Genomic DNA, 11,168 nt, shown 5'->3' on the forward strand with positions numbered 1-11,168 from the left:
AATTATTTTCCTTTGAATCTGCCGACACGCCTTATCCACGTTCATGCACATACACGCCACTCATCCAATTTCTATGTTTCTTCTCTAGTCAAGGTAATTTACGTGCTATATTAATGCTTATTCACATGGCAGCCGTGGCCCAATGGTTAAGATCATCGCCTGCCACCGTGGGGGACCTAGGTTCAAAACCCCGACTGGACCATCCGCCAACATCCCCCGGACTCACGGCTGTGGTGTCCTTGAGCAAGACACCGATACCCCGAAATGCTCCCCGGGCGCTTCAGCCGCCCCCTGCTCCAGTGTGTTCCACTAACATGTGTATGGGTTCACTGTGATGGGTTCAATGCAGAGAACCAATTTCGTGTGCATGCATGCATGTTCATGACAATAAAAGATGATTCTTCTTCTTCTTCTTTGAATTTGAATTTGCCTCCGCTATATCTGCACAAAGTATATACATTTTGATTTCCAAACACACAAAGGTCTGAATTTGAATTCAGTCACTCAGCTCGTTTCAGTTCACACGCACACTATATCACAGCTCATTTTAATTCGCGCCTTAATCATGTTAATTCACATACACTTTTAATAGTCATTCTTAAAATGCGCACTTCCGGTCCGTCGAGCCGTACGCCAAACGGCTGGCCTTATTTCCAAATCGTTGGAGGCTCACCGACAATTTCGCCGACCTTATTTGCAAATTCACCCAAGTCGATACTTGAATTCAATACGGACCGATCGTCTAATGCGTAGCTAGCATAGCTGTTCGTGTTCGCTGACCGCAGCCGCACATACGAATGCGTAGATCTTCCGGCCGGCTAACCTACGTGGCGGCCATGTTGGGAAGGTCGGCGGTCCCAGAGGAGGCAACGCGTGAGCACTGAAATTGAATCGGAACTTGCTTATTCCTCCATTTATTTTCATGAGGGTTACTGTTTTGTCAACGCCAAAGCGTATGCTATCGACAAACAACATTTTTAGACAAGAGAATGGATTCAAATATGTTTGTCATGCGAAAGAGACTCCCGTATGCAGCACGAGGCGGCGGCGTCGCTCTTTCGGTTGACGACTTCGACCTCCCGACTGAGCGTCGCCGTCTGCGCGAGCTCAAAATGGGCACACGTCGCATATGCCCAAGACATACGAGCGCCCACTCATCCTTTGGTCGAGTCGTTGACATTTTAAGCAAAGCAAACTCCATCAAGACAATCTTTGTCTTGTTGTGTGGTGATTTCAAGTAGCAAGCCGTTTTTGGGTTGGTTCGATCTGTGAGGCCGGCCACGTGACTAGGGACATCTGCAGGGCTTTTTGCGCGCTTTTATTTGACTTCAGGAGCGCGCCGTTGCATCGACTGGCTCGTGGCGTCTACGAAGATCGAACCCCGGGCCCCGCAAGTCCTATTTGCAAGACAGAAACCCAGTTGACGCTGCTTGCCATACACGCGACGTTGAATGTACACAAACGACACCAAAAATTCATTTGAATTCACACGCATGAATTGAATTCCGTTGCGCTTTAGTCACTTGAAAGCGGAGTGCAGAACATGCAAAGTCCCCATAAACGCCCACACGGGAGCGAGTGCCAGTCACGTGCCCACGCACACCCGCGCCCTGCCCTGACTTCCAGCAGGCTGAGCGGTAAAGACGCAAACGCGCGCACACGCAGGCTAGTGCTGCTAACGCCGATAACAGAACACTGCTCACACTGCACCCGACCCCAATGGGCCCCCCCCCCCCCCCCCCCCCCCCCCCAACAGGTGGTGAGCCCACGGGAAGGGGGACCCACGTTACCCTTTTGGGCTGCGCCACGGGTGACCCTGCCAGGGGCGTGAAGCCCCAGACGGGGACACCCAAACCCTTCCACCACGACAAGGTGACGCCTCAAGGAGGGGAGGATTATTCCTACATGATTGCAGCAGTATTCCGATGTCATTCCAGAATTGGTCCAACATCAGTCCCATGTTAGCCCATAATTATTCTAACGGCATCCCAAGATTTTGTTTGCACAACTTGATTCATCTTGCAAGATGATGCTGCCGCGATTCTGGAACGAGTCGGCACGGCGGCGCGATGACTTGCTTGTTGCAGAAGTATTTGTTGCAAATCGTTCCGTTCTCCGTGTGTCGTCACTTTGTGGTGTTTTGGTTCGCAAAAGCGGGGTCGTTGTCATGGCAGCCACCTTCCCCCTCCTCACCCTTTGCCAATATTCGCTTGTCAGATGCAATTCCAGCGGTATGAGAACATTGCGCGCGCACACACGTGCAGCATTTTTCCGAGATGCGCGCGCGCGCACAGCCCTCCCCCCGAGTGCGCGTGTATAAATGAAGGCGCGAGGCTCGTGCGTGCGCCTCTTCCTTCTCCGCCTTCAACTTGTTGACGCGCACGAAATCTTTGTGGGAAGTTTTTTCCGATTCAGAAGCTTCTGGACTTTTTGGAACTTGTCGCCGTCGCCGTCGCCGTCGCTTCTTCTTGACGTCTCCTCCCGCCATGGGCTCGGTGCTGCCGGCCTCTTCCTCGTCCTGCCCGTCGGAGCGGAAGTCGCGCAGGCCCGCTCAGCATCCCGGTCGCGGCCCCGCCGGTCCGGTCCTGTCGGAAGTGATCACGTCGGACGTGGTGCACAGCTTCCTGTACGGACGCTGGAGGCGCGTGCACGGCGAGCAGCAGCAGCAGCAGCAGCTCACGCACGACGCCGCGGGCACGAGCGCGAGCCCCAAAACCGCCTTCACGGCAGAGGTGCTCGCGCAGTCCTTCTCCGGAGGTTCACTTTCATTTTTATGATTATCATGAGCATTAGGATGATGACGCAATCGGAAAATGGGGTTTCCGCCGCGTCACGTAAATTAGGCTTGCAGCTAAGAAATCCTCTCGATTGAAATGTTGTGAAATGTTCCATCATTCACATTTGTAATGTTTCGATGGAATCCACAAAGAAAGTTTCCTCCAATAGAATTTCTCAAATCACCGTTGGCGTTTTTTGTTTTTTTTAATCGTTATTTTTTTTCTTTTAAAAAGTCGTGCGATCATCTTCAAAATGTTATCAAATGAACATTTTGAAGATGAATTAGTGTTGCCATTGAGGCCACTAATCGTTAAAAATGAACGCGATGAAAGCAAAAGTCATTTAGGATTCCGTAAATATTGTTATCATAATAATAATGATCATATTTCAAACGTAGCTAACCTTGGTCTTCGTAAAAAAACAAACACAAAGAACGGATTCTTTTCTCTATTGAAATAATAATCATAATAATTTCATAGAAGCGTGTCAAATAAGCCCAATTGTGCAAATGAGGGGATTCATGTTAAATTTCGTTGGGAGATGAAGAACAAGTCAAAAGCGTTGAGGTCATTATGAGCACTTTTCAAAGAAAATCCCATTTTTAGGCTCCAAAGTCTTGCGGCCTTTTGGCGCCTTGATTGCCGTCGCGTTCGCACAATTCTTCTTCTTCTTCTTCTTCTTTTCTTTTCTTTTCTTTTTTTTGGGCTCATTTTTGTGTGGAATTCGTTGTATTTTGTCTTCTTCTTTTTGATGTGAGCGCCGACAAACGTGAAAAAAGACACTTTTCCGACGGTTTTTTTTTTTTTTTTCAAACGTGTTGGTTCGACTCAAATAATAAAAATGTTTTGATGAATTCCTTTTGAATTTCATGGCTCATTTCATCCTTTATTTCGTTGACTTGAAATGAAAAAGTCCGCGATTGGATTGAAAAAAGCTCCTTTACGGTTTCATATTCATATTTCATTTCACGTTCGACTTGCACGGCTTCTCGTCTCCTCCAAATAATATTATCCCGTGTTCGTCGTTGTTCGGTCCATTGGAAGAATAATTTTTCAGCGCATCCGCACAATTTCATGTTGCCAATATGTTTGTTCAAATTCAAATGGGAGTGTGCGCGTGTGTGTGTGCGTGCGTGCGTGCGTGCGTGTGCGCAGAGGTGCAGAAGTTGTCGAGTTTGGTTCTTCCCAGCGAGGTGATCATTGCGCAAAGTTCTGTTCCAGGTAAAGCACACGAAGTCCAGGTGAAAATTGTCATATTTAAGTGCACTGTAAATGCAAATATGAATCATAATATGATTAAGAATGACACGTTTGAAATGGTCATGAAGAATTTGTTTGTCATCAAAATCTGCAAAGGAACTGAGGTGATTGTGTGTCATGAAATAATCAATAATAATCATTGGTAATTGGATTTGTGTGTGTGGGGGGGGGGGGGGGCGGCCAAGTCATTACAAAATATTGAATCTATTTTTGCTATTTTGAAAAGCACTCTACATTCGGGATTTATTCCTAATTGATTTGGATTTCGTCACCTTTCTCTATAAGTACATCCCAAAACTTTCGAGTTCATAGTTTAGTTGAAATGTAGCTCATCAATAGTTTTTAATCAAAGTTGAAGTCATTCAAATCTATTCAATCACAGTAATTTTTATGTTGGAACTTTTCTTGAACGATTTCTTGTTAATTATCTTTTCTTTTTTTTTTTTTTGCAGTAACCTAAAACATTACTGTCAAAATAATTCAACTTTTACTATTACGTATGGAGATATATATGATCTATCCCTCCATCCATTTTGTGTGCCGCTTATCTTCACACGGGCGTGCCGGAGCCTATCCCAGCCGACTCCGGGCGAGAGGCGGGCTACACCCTGAATTGGTCGCCAGCCAATCGCAGGCCACATACAAACAAACAAACAAACATTCGCACTCACATTTCGAGTCTCCAATGAACGCCTGTTTTTGGGATGTGGGAGGAAAGCGCAGCGCCCGGAGAAAAGCCACGCAAGGCACGACGGGGAGAACATGCAAACTCCACACGATCAGTCGTCCACTGATATATATATATATACATATATATATACATATATACATACACATACACATACACATATATATATATATATAAGTGAAAAAACTACTCCAATGTCATGTGTTGTTTTTAATGAACCCAATTTGGGTTATTCATTGAACCCAAATGCAAAACCCAATTTTGGGGTCAAATTGAGTCAAGTGGTGGGTCGTTTTTTGGGGGGCCAAACAGTTTTTATATGACATTATTCAAGTTATAATTGCTTTTTGTGATTAAAATAATGAGACGTGTGTGTGCATGCATGCGTGTTCCCGCAGGAGAAGGTCTCGGGATCTTCTCGAAGACTTGGATCAAGGCGGGAACCGAGATGGGCCCGTTTACCGGGCGTCTGGTTTCTCCGCAACACGTTGACTTCTACAAGAACAACAACCTCATGTGGGAGGTACAAACACACACGACACACGATACATAAATGAGATATATTGGATACACACGCAAAAAGCAAAGTTTGCGGAGACTAAGCTCAATCGTTTGAAAAGATTGGCCCTTTTCGATGCGGCCTGGAACCTGCACGACTCATTGAATCTTTCTCTGAAATCATTCAGTTGTGTCTTCCTGGGGAAAACTGCAGCATTCCGGTCGGTACCAGACGATTGGCTCTCAAATGGTTTTTGGGCTTTCTAGACAACACTGTGACCACCAATCGAAAAAGAGTTTGGGGCCTTTGCTCTTCATCCTTCCATTCATTAATGACTCGGTGAAGTCCTCTAAATGACTGCATCGAGTTATATTTGCCGGTGATACCGATTTCTTTTTCATTTCATACGAGCTTCCAGACACACTCGACGTTGAATTGAACAAAGTGGATACGCTGGTCGTCGATTGGACGATGATAGAAATACAAAACCCCAAAGTCTTTGAACAGGGGTGTGTAGACTTTTTATATCAAGTGTACATCTAAATTACATGCGATACATCTACCAAAACAACAAGCTCCAAATTCACTACCCACCAAGTGAAATATTTCATGGATTGATTTTTAAAAAAAAAATTGTTTTTTAATCATATCACGATGATTAAAGTTTGTGCTAACAAAAAGCGCAAATTCAGCATCTGCAGGAATTAAAATCATTTGTAATATAGAAATGATAAAAACTACTTGTATGAATCTGTGGCTTATTGAACTTTCACGTTTTTCACTAAATCAGCTGTTCTATGATATTCCAAATTATTGAGGTGCACAATATCATAATAGCGTACATTTAATGTGTATCAAGTAGGGCCTGACCGATTAATTGACCGGCCCATATTAGCCCTTTTCAAATTCTAACATTTTGTTCAATATTTATTTTGATTTTTACACACATTCACACATTACAACATAACATCATAACATTTAAAAAAAAAAAAAAAAATCGGCCTATTTTATGCCAACTTTTCTCTCTTTAGTAAAATTAAACAAATAGGATAAGACAAAGTCTTTTAAAACAATCAATGTTTTGCCTGCAATTCAGATCTTGATTGTCGTCAGCGTTCGGGGAGCCAAAAAGAAGTTGTTATTATACTCATTATACAGTATATTGTTTGAAATGATTCATGGGTTTTCGAAATTTCGGAATCGGGCCCAAATATCAAGTGTGCGTGTGTGTGCGCGCATGCTTGGGCGAGGTGTTCAACGTGGACGGCGGCGTGCGTTTCTTCGTGGACGCCAGCCAGGAGGAGCAACGCAGCTGGATGACGTACATCAAGTGCGCCCGCAACGAGCACGAGCAGAACCTGGAAGTGGTGCAGCTCGGAACCGCCATCTTCTACAAGGCGCTGCAGGTGCCCGCCGCCGCCGCCGCCGCCGCTATTCAGCGAAGCCATTTTTATTATTCCTAGCAAGTTTCCACTTTTACAAGGCCTTCCAGGCACCGTATTTGACATTTTTACATCATCGCTACTACTATTAGTATTATTCTTAGTAGTAGTAGTCGTAGTCAGTGGCGTCGCTAGGCCTATTTTAGCGGAGCTCAAACCCCCCAAAAAGCTTTAAGTTTGATTGCCCTCGCCCTCCTAAAACTGATCTTCAGCCCCCTTAAACAAATACTTTGCTCTCCAAATTCCTCCCTCTGTTGACTAAGCCGCCCCAGAACGTCACGACCTAGCCACGCCCTCGGTAGCAGTCATCATCAAGGTCCTGCAGGCCGCGATTTGAAGCGTCATTAGAAGTCATCAGAATCAGAATCAGAATCGGAATCAGAATCATCTCTATTTGCCAAGTATGCTTCCAAAAAACACACAATTGACCAAAAGAAACAATAACCTTTTAAAATGGTTGTTTTACTCATGTTTAGTTTCTTATTCACAATAAAACCATCAACCAAATCAATACACAATCAGTTTAAAAAAATGATAAATATATGTAAAATAGTTCATTTGGACAATAAACTCATAAGTGAATCTCATTTGAAAAATGTTACAATTTATAATGAACTTAATTATAATGAATTTTCCAAATATTTATCCAAATTAACATTTAACATTTAAAAAAACCACCACATCTGTAACAGAGGACAGTACTGTACATACGATCAAAGAGGAGACACAATCCCCCAAACCAAAAAAGCAGAAAATATGAAATATGTATTCACTGAATATTAGTTTCTAATTCCAATCGACAAGTAAAGAAGAAAGCAATGAGCAAGCCTTCCCCCCCAAAATGTTGTCCGTAGCATGCATCACCCATATTTCAGGCATGATGCTTTTTGTTTCGAAGGGGATAAATGGATCCTCGAACTGCGATTGATTGATTGATTGATTGCGATTGTTACGATTGTTACGATTGGTCCGCTATTTTATTTTGGGTCGGTTGTGAATGTTCTGCGCAGTTGTGCCTACAGATCAGCAAACGCCAACCGTGTTTTCAGGTTAGTTACACGGCATAACTAACCCTAACTACAACTCGAATTAGAACACAGGCTCCCTTAGTAATAACAATTCTGATCGCGATCGTAAGTCTAGCGTGCTCTAACGTGATGTTCCCATGCGGTCCCTAGACCATCCCCCCTGACCAGGAGCTGCTGGTCTGGTACGGAAATTCCCACAACACCTTCCTGGGAATTCCTGGAATTCCAGGGGGCGACGACGAGCACGCAAAGAAGAGCAAGAGCGGTGAGGACGTGTTTGAAACAGAGCACCTTTTATTAGCGTTCAGTCATGTAACGGCCATCCTAAATAAGTCGTTTGTCCGTTCCTCAAGGGCAGCAGAATGTCCTAGCATTAGCGTGTAAGAAAAAAAATGGCGAACCTTGTGGAACGCCACGTTAATCTTCTAGGATGTGATTCATTTTGACATATTGTAACTTATTATTTAACTTCTTAACCAATGTCGAATGTTCATTTGTTGTAAAAGTATCATTTCCTTACACGCGTTTGTTTTTTAGATGACTTCCACGGCTGCGAAGGCTCGTCGTCCTCGACGTCGGGGTTCTCGTCGGGGTCGGGGTCAGGCAGCCTGGGCCGCATGCGCTGCGTCATCTGCCACCGCGGCTTTAACTCTCGCAGCAACCTGCGCTCGCACATGCGCATCCACACGCTGGACAAGCCGTTCGTGTGTCGCTTCTGCAACCGCCGCTTCAGCCAGTCGTCCACGCTGCGCAACCACGTGCGCCTGCACACGGGCGAGCGGCCATACAAGTGCCACGTGTGCCAGTCGGCCTACTCCCAGCTGGCCGGTCTGCGCGCCCACCAGAAGAGCGCCAGGCATCGCCCGGCTGCCGGAGTTGCAACCGGAGTCGCCGGGCCCGGAAGGGCGCTGCTTCTGGTGCATGACGACCACTCGCCTCCTGCGCATCCTGCCTCGCTGGTCCGCCACATTCCCGCCATGGTGCTCTAGACAGGAAGTTAGCCGCTAGTATGCTAGCTAATACCCGCGAGCAAAACATCGTAACAGTAAACACTGGAAATTGTCGAGATGCTACCTTTTGACGACTCCCGTCTGCCACATCCCGCTTCCCTGCCTCCACCACATTCCTGCCAGAAAGCTAGCCGCTAGCATGCTAGTGAGCCACGTTAGCAAAAGCCTTGCAGCTATATTATATATAGGAACATTAGCATTAGCATGTTAATGTTTCCACCGCAGTCCCACCACAGTGGTTGAGATAGGAAGTTAGCTTGTTTCCTCCACTAGCATTCTGGCGCACTGAGTAGTTGTAAGGGAGCCTTGAAAAAGTAAGCACAGGAAGTTAGCATAATGCTACTTTGCGACAACTCCCATCCACCGCATCCCACTTCCCTGGTCCACCACATTCCCGCCATGGTGCTCTAGACAGGAAGTTAGACACCAGCATGCTAGTTAGCATCAGTAGCATCCACAACTGAAAGTAATGTTAAAATAAACACAGGAGGTTAGATGTTACAGCCATAGCGTTAACGTAGCAGCATCTAGGGTTGCTTGTAATGTGTGTTAAACTAGCATGCTAATTAATGAACTTAATTTGCTGATAAAGTTAAAACAAGAAGTTAGTGTTATGCTCCTATATGCTCACCACATACAGTATAGCTAAATGCTAGCCAGATTCGTTTTAGTGATGAGCACAGCAGTTCTTTTGAGTGTACTGAATCACAGGAATCAGTTTGTTCAAAAGAGTCGTTGCCGAATCGTTCAGTTCTTTTTCACAGAATCATGAAAGCGCTTTCCTCATTCGGTAAACGATTCAGGTTCACGTTGTTGTTGTTGTCACATATTGTAAAGTAAAAAAAAAAAGAAACAAAGAACACCTATCTCTCTCTCTCAGCAAGCTCTCGAACACCCGGCTTCGGTCGTGAGTCATGAACAACCGCGTGGCGAGCGGCGCCCATATCCTTCCGCGTCCCCTTCTACATCCACACGGGCTCCCGCCGGCCGGCGACGCGGCCAAACTTGTCTGCATTCCACCACGGTGGACAGCGTCCGTCGTTGACACCAGCACCCGCGCTTCCTTCTCACCCACCTTACGGCTCCTGTTATTGTCATCTGATTGGTGTAAAGCCTCTTTGAGTGTCTTGACAAGCGCTATATACGTTTAATGTCTTATTATTACGAAACAAAAAGCTTTAACAACCGCATTACGGACACAGAGGGGATGATATGTGTGCGTACATATATACACTTACATTTATTCCATAGTACGTGTGCTTGTTTTCATGTGCTTGACTGACTCAACATTAGCCGTTAGCTTGGAGAAACGGATGCTAGTGAAATTGAGGACAAACGGTTTACATCGCACATGAGTACGTTCACTGTGTTGTATGTCGTTCCTCGCGCGAACGATTCACTCATCGTACTAGTGCACAGTGAACCTCCGCATGAGTCACTCATGGCAGAACAGTTCACTACGTACGAGTACGTCTCTCCTTGGCGGATCGCGAACGAATCGCTCGTGGCTTACGGTACACTCGGTTCACTGTCGGTTCATCAGTACGTTCGATTCACTTTAGTCCGTCCCCCGCCTGCGCAGTGCTGCCTGCTCATTGGTCATTCGCCGAAGTGAGCGACAACGCTGGCGAATCACAACTCACGTGGCAGTATGTTTTGTGAAGTGCCGCCCCCCCGCCTACATGCTGGCTGCTCATTGGTCATTGGTCAAAGATTCGGAAGCGAGCGACAGAACGCCGCGCCAGTTCTGTTTCCGTTCCCAGCCGACTTGCTCGCGGCGACAGCCAAGCTCAAGAGCGAATCATTTCATCAACTGATTCAATTCAGTATTCAATTCACTAAAAAGATTTGTTCTTTTGAACGAAACGTTTACGAACGAAACAACAATAGTAAGCGTCTGCGAGTCTGTGTTGGAAAAAGTCAACACAGGAAGTTAGCATGATACTACCATTTGACCACTCCCCTCCCCTCCATCACATCACATCACAAAGCAATGTAGCTTGTTTCCACTGCTGGTGTGTTAGTTAGCACCATTAGCATCTGTCACCAACACAAGGAAAATGATGCATTTAGAGCGATGCTGCCGTTTGGAGCTAACATGCTAGCATTGCAGCATCGTGCTACTTTATGTTGCATGCTGTGTGTGTTAGCCTAGCATGCTAATGTTCTCACTTTTCTGCATGCTCGTAACAATAAAATATGATCAAATCTCGATGGATATAATGTAAGAATATTATTACAATTGTGCCATGTATGCTAACATGCTAAATCTATATATCTATGATAATAAAGTGAGTTCACCTTGCGGCTCTGCTGCGCTTTGTTTGACAACAAGCTAGCACGCTAGTGTTAGCAAGCCCACTCACTTGTTTTCATAACATGCTCACATGGTAAGTCTACAGATACGCTAATCAAGCGACTTCGCCTTGAGCCTCGGCTGCTCTTTGGATGATGACGAGCTAGC

General features: G+C 45.5%; 1 protein-coding gene across 1 annotated transcript; it reads left to right on the forward strand.

The window, feature by feature from the left end:
- Positions 1 to 2,371: 2,371 nt before the first annotated feature.
- On the forward strand, positions 2,372 to 8,775 carry LOC133475694 (PR domain zinc finger protein 12-like). Its single transcript, XM_061768931.1, has 6 exons — positions 2,372 to 2,757; positions 3,933 to 3,998; positions 5,124 to 5,248; positions 6,475 to 6,630; positions 7,845 to 7,959; positions 8,232 to 8,775. Exons 1-6 carry the CDS (start codon positions 2,487 to 2,489, stop codon positions 8,681 to 8,683), a joined length of 1,185 nt encoding a protein of 394 aa, XP_061624915.1. The 5' UTR covers positions 2,372 to 2,486; the 3' UTR covers positions 8,684 to 8,775.
- The last annotated feature ends 2,393 nt before the right edge of the window (positions 8,776 to 11,168 follow it).

The sequence above is a fragment of the Phyllopteryx taeniolatus genome, chromosome 3 (genome assembly GCF_024500385.1).
Source record: "Phyllopteryx taeniolatus isolate TA_2022b chromosome 3, UOR_Ptae_1.2, whole genome shotgun sequence".
Classification (NCBI taxonomy): Eukaryota; Metazoa; Chordata; class Actinopteri; order Syngnathiformes; family Syngnathidae; genus Phyllopteryx; species Phyllopteryx taeniolatus.